Here is a 22,667-nt window from a genome sequence, read left to right as displayed (position 1 = left end):
ACACTCAGGGTCACCCTCTATAATAAGGTTGAATTAAAAAAAAATTAAAAGTAAGTGTTTATATGGAAGATAAAATCAAAATTTAAGAAATAAGACACAAGACAATTCACTTGTCCTAGTTTTTAAATTCCATCAGGAGAAGCGGATGCAGGATTTTGAAAGAAGAGAAGGGAAAACCTAAAAATGATAAAATGTGAGGGAGGGGCAACAAGCAGAAGCTTATATTCAATGCTAAAATGTAGGAAAAATTATTATGATTGTTGAGAAAAGAATATCAAACGATACTACATTTTAGGCGACATACTCACTCATGGTAGTGCATATGGTAGTGCATAATACATAAATATATTACAAAGATGATATTTTTTAACACTTTTTCTCCATTTCAATTAACCCACTATAGTATATTTTACTATACTAACCAGCCAACAAATATTACAAAATTAAACCTTTATAAGATACCATTGAGGGAGAGATTTATGGTTTCCAATAAATACTAATTACAAGGCAGAAAACTATTACTTTTTCTGTCTTCTGTTTTCAATAGTTATAAAATAAAATAAAATCAACTTCCAAATCATTATGTTCTTATTTCATATATTTTTTAAATCATCATTCCTAACACACTTCATATTGAAAACACATTATGCAAATTTACACTGTTTATGAAATTGAGAAGCATCCACTTACTCGTAATCTTAGTAATTAAGTATATACAATTCATATAATTGTTTACGTACTAAAACCGAAAGTAAAGATTACATGATGCGAAAGCTGCTTCTCGGTTGTCATCTATGCTAAGTCCCCAATCAACATGAGTAATCAACACAAGAAGATCGCTAAGCAATTGCAACTCACCAACTACTATTACCATGTTCAAATCCCAAACGCATTCTGAAACATTTTGGAGAAACTCATCGGATACAGGTAATGTTTTTGGCACAGAATGACATTATTCAGATATTTCACAAGGGTAAATTAATGAAATGTATCTTCAATGTAACAAACCGACCTCCGAGTGATGACAAAAATCGATTAAGTGACTACACAGAGCGATTAGAGCACTTAATTATAATAAAATAAGCCATAATATAGTGATTCTGACAGAAAAAAAAAATCATTTCTCACTCTAAATATAAAATCCACATCCTCTGTCTAAATGATTAGAGATGTTATTAAGAATTTAATTATAATAAAATAGGCCATAATATAGTGATTTAAATTCTGGAGAATGGAAGCTGCAAATATGAGGTTCTAGCAGAAAAAAAATCATTTCTCACTCTAAATATAAAATCTATATCCTCTGTCTAAATACATACATTCACAATTTAAATAGATTTGCTTATGAAAAACTTGTTGAATTGCCAGGCTTTTTGGAAGGGGAAATTACAAATAATTTATCAAGTAAACTCCTTTGCTGATTACAGATGAGAATACTTCTAAGATTTGCTAAATTTTTAGTCAAATGTATTTAAAGTTGTAGAATTTAGTATAAAATAGAATTTGCAAATACACTATCCAGTTAAAAACATCTTAAATATTTACAATTTAGCCAAATGGAATTTAAACGAGAATAAGAAATCAACGAACTGGTGCCAAGTAATATTTATAAGATAATGTATAAAAGAAAACAATAAACAGAGCTAAAAAATGAAGAAGATTCGGGGACATAAATGTTTGTGTGGAAAAGGAAAGAAAGAGATATATGATGGGAAGATGCTGGAGAGCAAGAAGAATATCAATTTCTTTAATCTGAATATTTAAGGTGTTTTTCACCAAGTAAGGTTTCGTAGAAAAAAAGGATACAAATCAAGGGCAAGTTTGGAGGCAAAAACTGCTCAAAAGAATGATGTACACATATGTTTATGTTTATATAAAGTAGTTTGTTACAAAGGTGGCATCAAATGCCCTGTGAGAAGTGGAATTTACCAATGTATTCAGCAATTAAGGGTGAATTAAGTGAATTTATCAGTGCATAAACTGAGAGACAGATAGATGAATATAAGATCTTCCAGATACATTAGAGAAGGGTTATGGAGACATTTGAAGATACTATGTAGTTGTTGGGATGTCACATGATCAAAAAGCTTTCAAAAATGCTTTTTGCAGCTCTAGGGAAGGCAAAAGAATGCCATTTGAGACTAGTCAAGGCAGACCTTTGATAACGTATCTGCAACTTATATTTGTTGACTGTATAGCATTAATTTTACACCATTCAAATAAACACAACATTTTGTAACGTATGATACATTACAATTAAAACACAATTAATTGGTAGTGTACAGCAGTGTCAGCTGGTCAAACCACTAATTCACTTGTTATGTATACTTATCTATCAGTTAGAAACAGTTAAGATTTTACTAATTACGAAATTTAATTATAACCAACTAGACTGAATTGCTACTCGAGAGAAAAGAATCAATATTTACGCAAGTACAAAGTAAATTGGACAAAATTTGAAAACATAATTATAGAAGATAACAGCAAAGAAATTGATTACAAAATAATAGATTATTTTGTATAAATATAACATCATTTTCTTAAGCTGTTTACACTATCTTTTGGCGCAAAAAAAAGTGTGATGTGTCCAAATATGGTAATGATATGCTTAAATATCGTAGTGATATGCTTAAATATCCTAGTGATATGACATCATCATGTCCATATATGGGCACATCACATTTTTGTCACATAAAGTTTGATAGTGTAGACAGAGCTTTAAATCCAGTTATCTCATTAGAATGTTACACTTCTTTTATAGACTGTCTTCAGGCTATTCATTATCTAGCCGACTATCTTATGGAATAAACTAGCAGGTGGCATACAAACACCATAACAACCATGATTACAAGCTATGGAAAAAAATGAGCCACATTAATGAAAGTGAATTAATATTGTTAAAAGTTGTTTACTGAAATTGCTTCTAAAATATACACAAAATTGATGTTTATTAATTGAATGAGGAGAATGTTTTAATTCATGAGTTTTGATATTAATAATAATATTAAAGCCACATAGTAAAATACTTGTAAGGCTCACTCTATCCTACAAATTAATTTTCCTCCAAATTTCATCAGCCAAAATACACAAAAATCTCAGAAATTGGACGAACAGGCTGCTGAATGGAACCATTGAATATCAATTTACTGTTGATTATAATGAAATTACAAATTACCACATGTGATACAAAATCGACCAATCAAATTGCAAATATATTTAGGTGCGCTATTAAATTAATATACTATGTGTATAAAGTATATAATCTCCATACATTATTTAATTCATTGTCAAATTCCAAATTTTAAAAGAATGCTGATATTAAAGAGTTTACTGCCAAATGGAGTACTTATAGTAAGTTTATTATTCTTTGCTAGCTATTGTTTATTTTATTAATTTGAAAATACAGTACATTTCATTATATTGGAATTAAATATATAATTACAATATTATAATAACACAGCAATAGAATAATAATAATATTTGGTACTACTGTATTTGCATACACGAAAATATTAAAATACACGGTATTCAGATTGTTTGCGATTTCCAAGATAATGGTGCAAGCCCGAGGAGTATGAGACAGATATAATAAATTGCACAATATTTGTATAACGATGCACAATGGTACAGTACATATATTTAAATTCAGATTTCAATTCACTGTTTTCCCATCTGGATGTGCAGGTGTTTTTTCATAACAGTAAATTGTATAATACATTATAAATATTTTTATCAAACAATAAAATGCTATATATCAAAATACATAAAATTATTGATGTTTTATGATTTGACTTGACAACATTTATTAAATACAAAACGCAATTAATTGTGTACTCGAAATATACAATAAACAAGTGAGAGAGGAGGAAAAAAATATGTGCAATTTATTTGGGTCTTCAATAGAAAAAAATGAATTATCATGTAATATTTTTAACCAACAATACCTTCCCCCAGCCCCCACTGAAAAAAACATAATCTAACAATATTATTTGAAAGCATTGCACGTTAGAAGAACAAATTTTGAAAATATTTCTAAGTGCAAATATATTTAAATGCATTATAAAACATTCAAATTTTAAAATATGTTGCAATTAACTCCACATTAAGGAATGTCAAGTGTGAGTGAATGCAGGTATTCTGTATTTAACATTCCATATGTTAAATGTATAGTAGAAAAGGAAGTCATTATCAAAAATATTTTAAACAATCATTTCAATGCAGATGTTCGGAGATGTTCCTTCTGTTTTTTGGTCAAATTGAAATTTATTATAGCCTTAAAACTAAAATTCATTATCAATTACATAGTAGATTTATTTAAAATACAAAATAATGTTCTAGAAAAATATCTTGTATTAGTACAGGTATTTTGTATTCTATATTCATAGTAGATTTACAATAAAACCTTTACTTAGGAACTCACTATTCAGGGGTCACACCTATTCAGGGGTCACTCCTGTTCAGGGGTCACACCTATTCAGGGGTCACACCTATTCAGGGGTCACACCTATTCAGGGGTCACTCTTTTTCAGGGGTCACACCTATTCAGGTCACAACTATTCAGTGGTCAACCTGAAAAGGGGGAAACTTTGTTAGGGTGTACAATTTACAGATGCTCTACTGTATTTAAATACAAAAGGTAAAATCTAGATGGTTTTTGCCTTACAATTATTCAGTATTACATCATTTTTTTACATAAATTACATACAGTAGTTTCTCTCTTTAAACCAATCTTTAATTGACTAAGTCTTAGTAGTATAATTTCTAATTCATTTCATAAACGGTCTCTTTTGTAAGTATTTCGTAACTGTACCAGTTAATTCCTAAAGTGGAGACAGCAAAGCGAGACAAATTGCTCCTATTTAACCAATCTTGAATTTACTCTATGTTTCCAATACAATTTCTAATTTATTTTATTATAGCTTTTTGTTCACGTCTAGTATAATCTATAATGCAGACGACACAAAACAAATGGTTTTCTTACATTTACTATATACTGTAAAATGTTTCAGGCATTTTTTCAATTTATTTCATATTACAGTACAGTTTATAAATCCCTTTTCTTTTTACTCATTTTTATAACATGTATATGCATGTTCTTAATATTAGTAATTAGTATATATTGTCTATAATAGAGATTTTACAATACAAATGCCTTTGTGTGTTTATAGCCATCTTGAATTTACAGTATAATGTTTCTTAGTTAAACATAATTTAAGTACTGGTTTTGGGACATTTTTTTTCAATTTATATTAATAAATAATAATACTCGTATTTTAGTACTTATTGCACAATGCTTCTAAGCGCTTCACATTATTACCCTGGTCATAACATGTATGGAAACATACTCCCATAATGCAGCTAGTAATCAGTGCAAAGTTATGTCTTGATCTAACTGGGTACCCATTTATACACCAAACATAAGTAAAGTATCTTGCCTAAGGTTACAAGAAATGCGGCGAGAGTTGGATCAGTAATCAACGTCCAACACACACTGCACCACATGCCCTTATCTCAATTTCTGGATCATTAGTGACTGGGCAGTTTCTCTTTTTCTTAATATTAGTAAATAGTATATTTTTTCTATGATAGAGATGATCTGCAAGACAAATGGTTTCTCTCGTTCTCTCCATCTTGAATTTACTGTACAGTATGTTTTCTATGTTGAACATAATTAAGCTTAATTCAGTTTAAGGTCTCATTAGACTTTCGATCTTATTACCAATGTACGTCATTATAGAAAATCATTAATTATCTTTCACATTATGGTCTCTCCTTAAATATAAAAATGACAAAATAAGTGTATTTTGGATTGATTGTAATAAAGTATATTTAATGTGCACCAATATCCAGTAAAATTAGATAATCGGTACTGTATCTACCATGTCAGCACAAAGTGAGGCAACCTTCCCTATCTAAATACTGTAGTCTACTATGGTCTACTTTTTACACATGCTTTTTGTGACCAACAGCTTAACATCCCATCTAAAGGCACAATGGCTTTATTCTACCATTGCATACGCTAATGTAAAAGGAACATAGTTTCTAAACTCATTTTGCTTTGATTTCAGTATATTCTTTCAATTGACTGAATAGCTCTATAGTTGGCTACTTTTCTGAAGAAAAAAACAAATAAGAAAAGGATAGCAACAAATAGTAACACCCTCTTAGTGGTACGGTGGAACAACACTAGTTTTTACTAGAAAGAGACAAAGACACTACAAATATCTCCCTTTCCTGTGTGAATTCAAATAGCTTTATACAATAATATGTATAGAAAGTCTATCAAACTGAATTTTTAATAGCAAATTTTATAATTGATTTATCGTTTGCATTTATTATTGCTTCTTCCATCATGACATATGGCAATTCAAATAGAATATTAGACATTTCAATATATAGTTTCACAATATTCTGGAAAACAATGTCTTTAACAAAATAATATTTTTTTTTCAAATGATGATGAAGAACAATAATAGTTTTATTATGATCAATATTTATTTGTAATTCATTTTTGTAAGCCACAATACAACACAGTATTAAAGCAAGAATTACTTTCACTTTGTTTTCAGTTATTCTTACAGCTCTGCAATTTATTTTTGGCTGTTTTACTTTATTGTTTTGATTTAGCTTTTTGCTTACTTTATTAATTTGTATCTCCATTGAGATCCACCCACTGATACCCGGAGTCATTTTTTCATTAATTTTCCTTTGAATGTATATATACTGTATAATATACACAGACATGTTCTAGTGCAAAATCCTGTTTTTAGACTACTTTAAAAAAGTTTGAATGGCATCAAAATCGAGTCGTTAAAAACGTCAATCTGGGTCACAAAGCATGCCATTATTGGCAATATAACCAATACTTACCAACTCTGATCATGTTTCTATGCAAATACAGAACAGTTAAAAATAAATAATTTCACATACCTTTGTAATTGTATCAGGAAAAGTTGAAGACAAATATGAAAGAAAAAATAAAAATGAAAATCAGTCAATTACGGTCACTATAAATAAATTTCAGTTTACGAGCATCCTTCTCTCATTTCTGGTCAAATGAGGATTGTGGGAGCTAGTCAAATATATGCCGACATTTGCAAGTGATAACATGGTTTGCAGGACTTATGTCATCCATGCAACTGTGGAACAGTAGAATGGGCAGGTTTCAATATTTTACAATCTCATTGTAAATCAGTTAAAAAAAGTGATTGTTGTAAGTAAATGCCTTAAGATTTCCACATACTGTAAGAGGTCCAACATTGAGGGAATATCAATCAATCAATCGTTCAATTTATATAGCGCCATTCCAACAGTCATTGCTCATGGCGCTGCCAAAAATATAAAAAAATGTGAGTTTTTAATTGTGACTTAATAACGCTCAATAATGATGTTTGTTTAATGTTCAGAGCCTAGGTCCAGCAATACTGAAAGTCTGATCCCCTAACTATGTTTGCTCCTCGGAATGTCCAGTAGCACCTGACTAGATCTTAGTTTTTGGGAGCACAACAATTGGGAATACAACATCCCTTTGACAGAAAGAAATTGGAGAACCATCAATTCTGGAGTGGCCTCTACAATTTATACTTCTAAGTTGCCAAATCATTAGGAATCCCCTCTCAGCAATGCAGTTAGTTAATGTGTACAATTCTACATAAATGTTTAAAAGACATTGTAACGCAATTACAGTATTATATTCTAAAAAGCAGGCATCTAATCACTTGTAAGATCCTCATTGAACTTTACATACATTAGTATTTTTATAGCCTCTTTCATCTGATTTTAAAACTTGGATTTTTTCCAATATATCTGATTTCTTCATTACCTGACAAGTACATCAATAGCACTAATTTCCAATCAAATTTATATACAATGATAATAATAGTTCATTCTTATATAGCGCATATAAGCAAGCTCTCAATGCGCTGTACATAAATTAAAATAGATGAGAAGTTGCAATAATTTAAATTAATGAACAACTTGTTTAAAAAGGAAAGCTTTCAACTGGGCCTTTAGAGTTTAGAGTAGCACACTGATTGAAATTGGTAGGGAAATCCGATTGAAATTGGTAGGGAAATCCACATGAAATGATCTACGTGAAATTATACACAATTATCGGAGTCAGAAGGATTAATACTAGAAATTTAGTTTTGTTTGTGCAATAGACTCACTGCTTCATTGCAATACATAATTGTCATAATCATTTACCATTAAAGAAACATGTTCAAAATCCTACGCCACTTAGGAAGGGGAAAAATGTAACTCTTTTATAAAATTAAATCTGTTCAAAGTGTAATTTAGTAACTTGAAAGTGGTGCAGTGTTTAAAATCAAACTTGCTTGCTAGTATAAATTATTAGATGTACTATAATGTTGTCGGTAATTTTGTTTAATGTAAAATGCAACAGCTTGCCTATAAACCTTTATGACTAATTAAAATATATAGTCAATATTTACGCCTGGAACGGTGTTCTTTACAAAATTTGTCTCCATGAAAATGCATTTAACGCACACTTTACAATACAAACGATGGCCTATTAGCATTATGACATTTCAAAACATGAACTATGTATTAAAAAGGTCAAATAGTATTCTTTCTTTAATTATTTTAATCAGCAATTGCCTTTGCACATTTAAGTCTACATCGATAATGTATAGCTTTTAAAACATGAACATGAATTAGCTTTGTTAATGTTGCCATTTTGTAATACTTAGTTATAATAGTTTTTTACATACTTTTTTAAATGCAACATTTTTTTCAATAGGTAACTTGAATTATATTGTTTCTTTTCTTTATACAGATGCATTTTTTAATCTCGCAAAAATGTTATAAACATGTTCATAAAATATAATATAAATTGCTATCATTAATAAAAAAATATCAAGAGGGCATGACCCTTGTATTTACTAGAGCGATAGAGCCAGCTGGCCTAAAGCGCCATAACACAGTGTGAACGCAAACATTTACCATTATGTCCGTAATTAAAAAGTGCTTATTGCGCACCAAGTCTTCACATTAATATCCCAGTTAATAACTTGAATATGTTATGGATGATATACAGCTCTCCAGGAGAGATATTCTATAATGAAACAGCTGTAAATAGTGCAATTTATTTACACTTCTTGGGTGCTCACTTACGCTCCTGGGTGGAAAGCAATGACAGTAAATACATGTGATGATAAACTAATCATTCTTATTATATAATTAAAGTTTTTTAGCTTATTAATTATTGGATTAACTGAAAGTTTATTAATAAATTAAATTATTTTTTCAAAATTCTGCCAAATACATGTACAAACCAAAAGCAAGGAAAGAAAAACAGCAGCAAAACAGATATGCTAATTGTTCAACCCAAATCAGACAAGTTTACATTGACAAAATTTAAAAAATAAGCGATAAATTTAATATAGTTTACACCTAAAAAGAAAATTTTAAATTGCAAATTTCATAGGGCAATTATTTCATGACAAGGTCAAGAAATGTTATTCATGTAATATGAAATAAGATATTAAAAACTATACAAGGAAAATCACAACCTATTGATCTAACGGCATAATTAATTAAATTTGACAACGAATAACCTAATATAGATCAGATTCCTGAGTGGATACGTATATAATTACTTCATTAACTTTCCAGATTAATTTCTAATAAATGACTATTTGCATTGCGTTCCTCTCGGATCTTTTATAATTGTTTAACTGGGAAATCAATTAAAATGATAAAGATCTACAGGATCATAAATACGTTCTTGTAATGCAATACGTTAAGTAGTCAACAGATCATTAATAACGATTTTAAATCACTTTATCATAATATGAGTTCATTCAGATCATCAGGCATCAAGACAGGGAGGTAAAATTTACATATCACATGAATATTCATTTTTTTGTTGCTATATAATTATTCTTAGTAGTAGGAAAAAGTATGTGCAATATTTAATTATTTCATATTTTAAATATTTAACCGTTCTTTGTTTGATATTTTGATGTAGTTAGTTAGTGTAGTTGTTTTGTTATTGTAATATAATGCAAGCATTCATTTTTATCTTTGCTACTGCATTGTATTTTATATTTAAATCAAAATAAATAATAATAACTAGGAATTTGTATAAGAATGATTTGTTAAGTGCAAGGGCGGCAATCAATACTGAATTGATGAAAAAAACTAGAAAAGGGGGAAAAATAAAACATTGTTTCTAGTGATTTTCACAGTGCAGCTTATACAACATTTTATGGATTTGCCTGCAAGCTAAATTTAGGAGGAAAACACTCACCAGAATGTGTGCCATTGGCATTGATGGTTTTCCTACCAACTCCAGTGTTTTGTGTCTAAATCCATGCCAGATTTTTCCTTACAAACATTTTGGTTAGTAGGCCATCCTTTTTTATTTGAGGCCTACTTATTGTAGTTGCATTATAAGTAGGACATGTACTAAATACTACTATACTACTATAAGTGTATTCAATATTTCTCATAGATATTTGTGTAATTATCTATCTCATTGGCCTATTTTAAATCGTCTCTAAACCATTCACAAAATTATTTGATAATAAAATCTCTTTACAATACAAAGCACTGGTAAGTTTAATGAGCCATTGGATGCAGCAATCCTTTCAAGTGCTTGGTTGTATTTACAAGTATTTATGTTTTTAGCTTGCAAGTTAATACCAAGATTAACCGTAATTTTTAACTAGCATTGTCTGTTTTCTTTCTTTTGCCTAGTATACAATACCATGCATTCTCAATCCCTAATTTAATAACTGATGACCGTGGCCATACAATTTGTTTTTAAACTTATTTTGTCTTCGTCCACATTATATTTTACTTTTGTACTACCTATATTTGTATTTTTAAGTTCAATATATGTGGAAAATAAACAACAAAACAAACTCTATATTCTTCAAAAACCATAGCTGTAGTAATGTAATGTAATGTGACATTTATATAGTGCACTATATTTCATGAAGATCAGAGCGCTGTTGACTTAGATGTTATACCTTTTCAACAACATTCTTTTCCCCTAAGGGTCACATCATGTCATCAGCCTGCGGTTTATAGTCCTTGTCCGAGAAGACTTGTTCAACCACCAGAACCATGGAGCGAGTGAGCCTCGAACCCTTGCCGATGTTATGGCTATGGATTACGGTTCCACTGTCTTAACCACTCGGCCACTCACTCGCTGTAGTGAGGTTCTCCAATAAATTATTTCTCAAATAGGAACCCTTTACAAATCATATACTCATCAGTGACGGTCTCATTGACAGGGAAACTATCTGGAAAATACCCAATGGAAGGTGTGTATTTAGGGTTTCTATAAAATGATAGGGGGAAATATCCAATGGCTGAAGGGGGTGTATGTATATAGGGTTTCTATAAATATATTCAAAAGACATTTAGCTGTAGTGAGGTTCTCCAATAAATTATTTCTCAAATAAGAACCCTTTTCAAATCATATATATATATACTCATCAGTGACGGTCTCTAAATTGACAGGTAAATTGCCTGGAAAATACCCAATGGAAGGGGTGTATTTAGGGTGTCTATAAAATGATAGGGGGAAATATCCAATGGCTGAAGGGGGTGTATGTATATAGGGTTTCTATAAACTTTCACGGTCAAGGTCTTGCTGGAGAGGTCATGTGCAGTCAGACAAACTAGCGTTTTAGATTTTTCATCTGTAGAAATCCATTATTTATTACAAAAAAAATGTTATGCATTTGCATAGTTATCAATGGTAACACGCCTGCATCATCCCTGATCAGTCATTTGTTAACAAACTTGCCAAGCTACAATATTATGATAGTTTTCAACAATGAAATATTTTAAGAAAAAATTAAAGATTTTGCATTGCAAATATCAAAAGATTATTGTATGTATAATTATGAAATTCAAACGAAAACTAGAATTTAAAGAGCATAGCATTTCAATGATGATTATATAATTTGAAAAATATACAATGCAGTAGAAAACAACAGCTGGTTTCTATGGTATTGTTTGAATACATAATGTTATCAGTTCTGCAGAAAAACAAAACTCAGGAATTTTAAAAATAGTAGAATCTAATATTTATTTCATTAAAAATTAGGAAGTAGCACAGAAACCTTCCTTCAATACTTAACTTAAGCATAGATAAATGTAGTATGCATATTAAAGATTAGGTACATATTTTTAATGTTGTAGTATACAGTTTACAGAAATAAATCTGATAGATACAGATACTATACTCAAAAGGCAAATTATTGAAAAACTAACACTCTGTGGCTGGATCTCATGTTTGAGATACAAATATAAGCAAAAAGCTAAATAAAAATCATAAAGTAAATTACAGAGCTAATATGCAACAGTCTCCTAGCAGTATTATAATATCCCTAATGGCTCAATTAGCTAACTTATACATATATTAATTGTAAATTCATAGAGTTTCTCTATATGAATGATAAAGATCAATTTATTCTTTGTAAATCAAATTAGAATAGCCCAACTGAATTGGAGTTCATATTTTATAAACTGTTAGAACAGCTATATACCACCAACATCTGATTTTGAACAGAATGGCCTTTTTTTTATTTATCCGGGTAAGGAAGCACAAATTAGCCTAAAAAATATTCATGTATATATACAAAAGATGAATGCTATAAATAGAATAGATAATATAATATAAAAATGCACCACAAGCAATTGTTCTGCCTTATTACTTGTTGGAGAAATCATACTACACATATTATTTGCCGATGCTACATTTACAGATTGTTAAAGTCTGCACCCACAGGATAGAACAGCTATATACCACCAACCTCTCATTTTGAACAGAATGGCCTTTTTTGGTTTATCCAATCCAATTATATGTGTATATACATAAGATGAATGTTATAAATAGAATAAATAATATAATATCTATTATTAAAATGCACCACAAGCAATTGTTCTGCCTTATTACTTGTTGGAGAAATCATACTATTAAACAGTGGCACATATTATTTGCCGATGCTATGGATTAATAGCAGAGAATTAATGAGTATGAGGTGTTTCATTTCCTGAACGTTCCCATGTCAGTCAATGATGTATTACTTTGAAGAAGTCAAACCATTACCTATTTAAATAATACGGTATGCAAAAATGAGTTTGTACAAATGTATTGTCTTTATTGAGAGAGCGGTATATGGTGTAATGATGCTGGACTTGGTGAGAAGCATGGGTTCGAGACCTGCCTGTACCATACTGCGTGTATCCTAACAAGATACTTTACTCACTCATTGATGTACTACTTTGAAGAAGTCAAACCATTACCTAGTTAAATAATACGGTATGCAAAAATGAGTTTGTACAAATGTACTGTCTTTATTTGTCTGTTGAGAGAGCGGTATATGGTGTAATGGTAAGGGATGTTGGACTTAGTTCGAGACCTGCCTGTACCATATTGCGTGTATCCTAACAAGATACTGTACTCACTCATTGATGTGTTACTTTGAAGAAGTCAAACCAGCTAGTTAAATAATACGGTATGCAAAAATGAGTTTGTACAAAAAGGAATAATGTACTGTGTTGTCTTTATTTGTCTGTTGAGAGAGCGGTATATGGTCTAATGTTAAGGGATGTTGGACTTGGTAAGAGACATGGGTTCGAGACCTGCCTGTACCATACTGCGTGTATCCTAACAAAACACTTTACTCACATCATGGAAGTATAAAAATAGCATTCGTGCTCTCATTTCCTCATCCTTTGGATAGGACATAAAGATACAAGATACAAGATAACTTTATTGTCAAAATTGCTAACAATTTCGAGATATGTTTTGTACCTGAGTAGAATAAATAATATGATGTGATAACAATAAAAATAAATACAAATGAGTGAAGTGACTATCTTGAAAAGTTTTTGTTAAATAAATTGCATGCTATGTACATTGGTGAAAATCTGAAACGGTTTGTGGATATTTTCCTGTGTCCATACATTGCACATAATTAATTATAAAGAACTGGTATTCAAATATAGTAGGGATCATCATCCTTGTCCTCTGAGAGAACATTCCGATACTGAAGCATCACCATCATCCAGAAGGAATTAATTGATTGTAAACCAATTTCTTAGGATAAATACGGCAAGGCAACTTTTCTCAATTTACTTTTTAGCTATTGTATCTTATAGCTTTAGAGTTTGGTTATATTCCTAATCAGGACTACATTACGAATGAAAAATCATTATTTGTTACATAACATTTTCAAATAAAGTTAAATTTCAGAAATTTATGTAATAAATCTGTAGACTTTTATTAAGAATATGCAGGACTATAATACAAATGAAAAATCATTATTTATGTTATATAAAGTTTTCAAATAAAGTTAAATTTCAATCAGAAATTTATGTAATAGATTCTGTTGACTTTTATTAAGACATGTATCAACATGCCAAGTATAATGCACTTTATATCATTGCTATTGGCAACTGTCTAGCCTACAAAAACAAATGTAAGCAAAGCAATCACTGTGAATGCCTCAAAATGAATGAATATTTTTGCCCTTGGAACTGATACTGTAGTTTCATCACAATGATATTTAATCCAACTATTGTATAATTATGTAAAGAGCAATTTCAATGGAATTCCCTACGTATAAAAAGGTATAGAGTCTATTATTCACGGCATCAACTATTTTATGATACAGAATCTGGGTTATTGAAAGCCAAATAAGCGAGGTAATTACCTTTTATCGTATTATTTAGTTAAAAAGTACTAAAGGTATGCTATATATACCTATATAGATATACTGAATCCATCCATTTATCAATATGAATATATCAAAGCTTAGTATATCATTTTCCTAATTTCAAGTGTACTTTTGGAAATTCATTTTTTTTAGTTGTAAATTTCGTAGAATGCTTTTACCAGGATTATAACGTAAGGTGAACATATGTGTGATCTAAACAATGATAAGAGGATTATATTAACTCCCAATCTGTACCCCCGTACACGTTCAACAGACTAGAACGCAATGAAATAAATCGTTCACTACATTTTTCAAAGCCAATGAATCAAGATCAACCAATTACAATCTACCAGAGCCTACTAATAAATGTAAAACACCATGAATTGTTTTTAAACAATTTAAAAAAATAGATAGCAATAATAGACAAAATGAAGAACAAAATAAATTAAATAAATATATGCTATGAGCAATACATACTATAACTAAGCCTAAACATAGATATAAAATTTAAAATCCTTATGTAAAAACTGAAATCCTAAAGGAATGGTTACCATGGTAACTTTACCTGGTGGTGGATGTATTCTCTCAAATAGCCGGCTCAATCGACGGCTCATCCGTCTGTGAAAACGGAAGCTCATATTGTCAATCCTCACTCAATTCAGCTTAGAAAGCGTGCAATGAAATCGTCTCGTAATTATCCAGATTGATAGATAAATAGTATTTAATAGATTCCTATAGGGTTGTGATACGATCGTTTCTTACACGGCACTATAACTTCTCATGATTGTTATTAACTTGTATGACAGTTCACAAAAACCTCATATATGCAGACATACACTTCAACTACAGATTTAGACTGAACCATTCAGTATACAGGGGTGTGATCTATCTAATTATCTTTTCTAACTTATTATGCAGCTTGCTAAAGGATTGGGATTGTCATTTCAAGTTGTGCGCGATAACAAATCTTTAATGTAATTTTAACATACAATACATAATCCTCATAAAATATATGACGTGATACGATAGAATTGGGTTGAACCATTTTGAGTGATTTTCTATTTTATCGTCACAAGCTGCAACAGTGCCTATAATTCTAATAATATGAATTCACAGTATGTTAACAGATATTGTACTGGTATTTTGGACACAATCAAATCATTTTAATTGGCTGCTGTTCAAGCTAGTTTTCAGCTAAATACCTTGAATAATAAACAGTACAAAAAATAAAAACATATTGCACCCTGCTGAATATGTATGAACAACTTATTAATTAAGAAACATTAAATACTATTAGGCCAAATTAAAAAAAAAACACATAGTTTCACATCCTCTCTCTCAATTTAGAAGCAGTATAAAAAAATGGTGGTACATTTAAACTAATCATTCAATTTGTTTGTATTTTCGAGGTCGTTTTTTTTTTATGGAAATGATGACCTTTTAAAAACTTAAATCATTCTCATGTTTATTAGAATAGCCCTTCACAAAAATATAACAACTCTAGATGTGAAACAATTTATTCACTTGGCACTATCAAAAGCTGTTGATTGTTGGATTGATGATTTCAATGTCAATTTTACATACATCCATAAATGTTTTATTAAAACAGCACATTAATTGTATCTAGATATCTAGAGCAATGTATTCAGTACAAATCATGCATTTATATTTTAACAACCTTTGAAAATAATGTTTAAAGCTCAACCTACATTTGTCAATTTCAGTCTATACTAACTTTAAATCAACTATAAAAAGCTATTATAGTAGAACCCATTTGGGACATCCCTATTCAGAGGACAATTATTCCAGGGACACGACCTTTGGGACATCCCTATTAAGAGAACACCCTTATTAATCCGGGGACACAAAATGTGAAATGAAAGAGGCCGACATACTACTTTTAACCTCTATTGAGGGGACACTCCTATCATGTAAGTGTGTACCCTGTAAGAGGATACTTTCTCGCTGTCCAAGATGTCCCCTTAATAGATACCTTATTTTTAATGGACTCCTGATAAAGTATTTTGATACAATTCTTATTTAAATTCATACAAGATCAATTTATTTGTGATGGAAAAAACTCCCATTGCTGCAACATTTCAAGCCATCTCTCAGGTCATATTTATCATTGTCAAATTGCAACAACACTTTTTAATTGAAAGATCTTTAGATTACTTGTTCAACTACTACTTTAAGCCTCATCGTATCGAACTCCCTTGATGAACGTTTTCTAGCGATGAGATCATTAACAGTTCGCAATATAATCAGATCACACTGAATCAGTAACGAGCAGCAACAGTAGTCAGGTGTGCCAGCATGGTGAAAATGATAAGATGATTTTCAAAAACATCTGAGGTATCAGCTACAACAGACAAATTGTCGAGAAACACACCAGGGAGCTTTGCCTGTAAAATCCAGTCATCATGCGCAGTTGATAAAATCCATAATGATAAATTAAGATATTATAGAGGGCACTATGTAAGCATGGGAACATTTTCAGCAAGCCAGCTGAATGGTTAAATGGTATAGACTTGAGTTTATAGGTCTGCAGCCCTGGGTTCGATATTATTAGGAATAGATAATTCTGTGAATTGTGTCAACTGCGTATGACCCGGTGTTCGATTCCAAAATTATCATATCAGTAGATAAAATGCTAGCCTGTAACCGGTTAATAAGGGTCTTAGTAAAGAGGTCCAGAACATTTTATGAGGCCTGATTGTGTGGATTCGACAGGCACAAGGTTCACGTTATTGAAATACAGGCGCTATTTTTCCAATGTATTCTGTTTTAATTCAAACAGGGCATATATGCTCATTTTCCTTGAATGACTATGATGATGATATACCGCCCTTTGACCTCTCTGCCATCTTTACATATTTGCCGAATGCATGTTGAATTTGGTTAAAATTGCTTTTCAAGCAAGTGAAAAATGTATGAGTACAAAGGCTTTTGTACTGTGGTTAATATAGACACATGGATATTAGGTTACTGTGAAAATAAGCGGTGTTTACCAATATTAAAAATAGTATTACCTTTTATATTCAAAAGTAATATAATACAGTATAAACATTTTATTTTGTATTGGAGGATCGTTCACAAACAAAATGTATTCTCCGATGAGGCCATTATGAAAAATATACAATGACAAAAAAACTATCACAACTATCAACATGTATTACTGTATATATAAATTATAAATGTATTTAATGTATTAATTGATTTAAAGTTCGTATTAAAGAATAACAATTTTTTTTCACATTTGTATAATACATTATACTATATACCTACATATATTTATACACATAATACATATTGAAAATTATGGTTCTAGTGTTCATGACGTAATAGTATATTTGGTAAAATGTTTTATAATTTTTTTTGTTTATATGTATTAAAATGTATTAAATAATACATATATTTTAATTAGGTTCATGAATTATTGGGAATGAAAAGTTCAACCAACGTACATCCAGTTGCCTACCATCATTTTTTTCAAACATATTATCCTACAAAACGAATGCATGATTTGAATATAGTATTGAGGGCAGTGTCTATGATAGCTGCTTCATCACAGAGTGATCTAATTTATTATTTGTAGGTTAAATTCATAAACAATGTAAATGTAATTACAATAATAAGAATGTAAATCAAAGAACTAGAATGATTAAATAAATAAATATAGTAAATAAATCAAATCATAATCCTTACAGTAGTATAGATTTATTTACAATGTATTTCAATCATAACAAATTATCGGGAATGACAATTAAAATAAAATCATTACATAAACTACATACTCATAACATAAGAGTTAATGACAATCTAGTAGTCCAAATTAAGAAAATTTTCACCGAACACACACTTTACCACTTAAAATAACTAATCTACCCACTTTACTTTAGTGTTTGGTATCCACAAAATGAATTACACAAACCAACAATGGTGACATGTGAATTAATAATAATAATACAAACCAGAATTGAATTGAATTGAATTACAACCAACATAATATATATTTGGTCTCTAGAGCATTTAGAAACATTTATGATACCCCAATCAAACAAACAATGAAGGAAACTAACAATGAAGGAAACAAACAATGAAGAAAACAAACAATGAAGGAAACAAACAATGAAGGAAACAAACAATGAAGGAAACTAACAGGAAAGTAAAAAGACCCGTAGGAAGACCAAGAAATAACTGGATGAACCAAATAAAGAAAGACTTACAAGGACAAGTAGACACTAACACAATAACAAACCATCCTGCCATAAACAGACAAAAATGGAAACCAACTGTGGAAAGTGTAATGTCGGAAGACAGAAAACGTTAAAAACAAAGAAGAACCAGAAAACCATTATTGGTTATAAACAATATTTTTTTTTGTCTTGTGTGGGTTCGTCCCACTTTTATTATAGTTCTCTGACAGTTATAAATATAATATTATATATATATGCACATTTATATATTTCTCTTATTTATAAGGTATATTGCTAAAAAAAAATACATCTCTTTTAAACAGTATATACATAGGCTAAGATTATTTTGATGTTAAAAAGAAACCACATTTACATTCATATACATTTTTAAATTATAAACTTTTTTAAACAATATTGCATAAAAGAAATAACCACAATAGCGCCCTCAATTTATTTAATTTATGCAGGCAACTTTTTTTTGTTTATAGAGGGCATACTAACATAAATTTTAAGTCAGATAATGTTACATTTTTTTTAAAAAACATTGTATTAAAAATGGATTTTTGTAAATCTAGTATCTAACTTCAGCTATTAAAATTAAGGCGTGGGATGATAAAATACTAAAATGTGCATTATTGCATAATCAAATACAAGTTTATAATAACACATTCATAATAAATCTCAAAATAATGAAGTGTGAGTTCACAATTATTCAAAGCCAATGAACCAAGATAGCATAGAAAATTAATCATTTAAATTTATTTATTTATTATTTATGAAATGTCAAGATTGTTTAACCAAGTCTAAAATGTGAAGATTGTAAAAATCATATTAATAAACATTATGACTTTGACTGACTGATTAAAAGGGTTGTGTAAGAGTTGTGTACAAGAGTTGGTTCACAAGAGTTAGTGCATGCTAGTAGGATCATGAAAGTTAGTAGGAGCAGCTCCATGGGAAGCACTAGGGGGTGTGCTCCTTTAGTGATGGATAAAAGAAAAGAACTTTCTTGATATCTATTTTTGACAACACTAGACTTAAAGCCTTGTCTACACTATCAAACTTTATGTGACAAAAAAATGATGTGCCCATATATGGACATGATGATGTCATATCACTACCTTATTTGGGCATATCACTACCATATTTGGGCACATCACACTTTTTTTGTCAAACTAGTTTGATAGTATAGACAGAGCTTAAACATGTTTTGTAAAGGCCTTCTTACATACACCAATAACAAATGTTTTATTTACGTAAAACTCATTACTCGAATATGACAAAATGATATTTCAAACATAGACAACAACATAATATATTTAAAGAAATGACGTCACGTTAAATCTTAATATTCCCAGTGCATCCAGTAAGTTGAATATTTCCGTTTGATCTGTAACATTTCACTGTACAATCAATAACTAAATGTTTTGCATTCGCAGACATTACTGACTCCAAAACAGCTATATAGTTTTGATACAAGGCAATATTAAATGATGTTTATATCAGACATTACATTGACTCATGACATTTGTATGTGCTTTGTCTTCCATAGTTTAGGATAAATAATGATAAATTTGTCTGTGTGTGTCGACAAAATTTTGTTTTTCTTTTTAAATAAATCACACATAATTCTGGTTTATTTATATATGCTATGTATGTACAATTTGTACATTTCATATATTCAAACTATATAATGAAGTTGAATAATATTTATAATTTAAACCATGTCATTATAAATTCCTCTCAATGTTTGCTTTATATACAAAATATCACCAGCTATTGCTATTAAGGAGATTTTTTAAATTTTATTTTCGCACCAAACAGAAAATACATGACAATTACAAGATGGGAAACTTAGCACTGGTAGCAAGCATGGTGACCACCAAGCCGCAATGTTACTACTTGTTACATACAGGCCTGTCAGCAATCTCACACACAATTGATGTCCTTACAATAAATCAACCTTGAATCAATCCAGTGCAATTTTATCTTGTCCTGGTTTAACATTTCACTGTTTTTAACATATTTTAAATATTGTATAGTATTTTGTGCTTGTAACTATTGTAATCATGTTATTTCTAAAGCTTTATCTACACTATCAAACTTTATGTGACAAAAATGTTATGTGCACAAATTTCCTTTACATCTCAGAATGTTTGAAACCTAGGATCTTAAACTTCAACCAACAAATAATCTTCTAACAATTCAGCTATTTTTTATTTTCAAAATTTCACTTTTTTTGTGCAGAAAATCAATTCCTGAAGGTTTAGTTTTATTACAATTCACGCCATGTTGCCTAACATAATCATAATCTCTGTCAATTAGTAATGGCTAGAGACGATGATTATATTCCGCATCAAATCCCAGATTATGTGCGATATCTTCATGTTCACTACCACAATATATACATCATATAATCACTCATTGTAAGACATAATTTCTTACAACAATATTTACAAGAGATTGATTAATTTTTAATCTCTAATGTTTATCTCCAAGAATTAGAATTGGTATTCCAGGGAAATTTCTTTTATAATTAAATTCTGAATCTAGGTACATATCCTAACCTATATTTGTTACTAAAATATAATATAGATTTACCGTCATAAACAACTTTATAGAAAGTAGTAGGCCCTAATATAAACATACTTACATGAAAATGTATTATAATATATAATTACTAATTTAAGACACATCCAATGTGTGTAGGTTAAAGAAGACTAAAAAAGATGGGACTGACGGACTGACTGATGGACTGACACAAATAATACAAACAGGACGTTTCTTAAGCTCTGTCTAAACTATCAAACTTTATGTGACAAAAAATGTGATGTGTCCATATATGGACAGGATGATGTCATAGCACTACCATATTTGGGAATATCACTACCATATTTGGGCATATCACACGTTTTTGTCAAACTTGTTTCATAGTGTAGATGGAGCTTGATAAGAATGTGAAATGATACAACAAGACAGTATTGATAGCCTTTAGATATAGCAAATGTTTTAACAGTATGCTTATTGTGACGGCCTGCAATTTTATAGACCAATAAGATTATTTGTATTTGCATTTGAAAATAAAACAGATGCAGCCTATTGACTATTTTGTAATATAAATATTCACAAAATCTCAACACTGACTTTAACATTCAACTTTCAATTTTGTTTTAAATATATAAATTATATATTCACAATAACATTCAATTTCAATGCTGTGTAAGACCATATTGCCCTTTCAATTTTTCATAAAATATGTACCACTTGCTTAATAAAAATTTTTGGCCTATAGATATGGAAGTAGCAACAACAAAAATGAATATTGGTATAAAATGTCATCTATATAAATATTTCTCTGAAATGGTTTCAGTCAATAAAAAATAGACTTAGTAAGAAATAAAATGTCAGAATTAAATATTAAGCATGATGGGTTATACTAGATTATCCAGTCTATCAAAATTATATTCATGAATATGCATGTGGGCGTCATAAACTATCAAGACGTTATAATATGAGGCATGTAAATTTGACAAGTGGACTACTGTCAGTGATGTCAAGCAGTTGACGGTATATTTGGTATTTCTCTGCTTTGAATTTCCTCAACACAAAATCAAATACAGTCTTATAGACTTTTTTTGTTTTTGTTCAAAGGGGAAAAGATTATAAAGGCCACATTTACACCTTTTTTTATTTTCGGAGAAAGAGAGAGAAATTATTTAGAGGGTTACATTGAAGTTAATATTTATTACTTTACTTTCAACTTTAT

At 29.9% G+C, this 22,667-nt stretch overlaps 2 protein-coding genes across 4 annotated transcripts in view; one reads left to right on the top strand and one right to left on the bottom strand.

Moving 5' to 3' along the window:
* The window catches only part of LOC144836813 (uncharacterized), a 228,227-nt gene that overhangs the window by 121,050 nt on the left and 84,510 nt on the right, over positions 1–22,667 (top strand). The window lies entirely within an intron of this gene.
* Positions 1–22,667, bottom strand: part of LOC144836802 (Kv channel-interacting protein 4-like) — a 141,753-nt gene that overhangs the window by 84,109 nt on the left and 34,977 nt on the right. Inside the window, exon 1 of one of the 3 annotated variants that reach the window (XM_078691665.1) lies at positions 15,268–15,420. The exons of the other annotated variants lie outside the window; for them this stretch is intronic. Within the exon in view, the coding sequence (XP_078547791.1) occupies positions 15,268–15,340 (73 nt within the window). The 5' untranslated portion in view covers positions 15,341–15,420. Of the gene's footprint in view, positions 1–15,267; positions 15,421–22,667 lie in introns of those variants that run through there. 3 annotated transcript variants of the gene reach the window in all.

Source organism: Antedon bifida, chromosome 3 (genome assembly GCF_963402885.1).
Source record: "Antedon bifida chromosome 3, ecAntBifi1.1, whole genome shotgun sequence".
In the NCBI taxonomy this organism is placed as follows: Eukaryota; Metazoa; Echinodermata; class Crinoidea; order Comatulida; family Antedonidae; genus Antedon; species Antedon bifida.
Note: the sequence above shows the minus strand (reverse complement) of the source record. Positions and strands in the feature narration are given on the sequence as shown.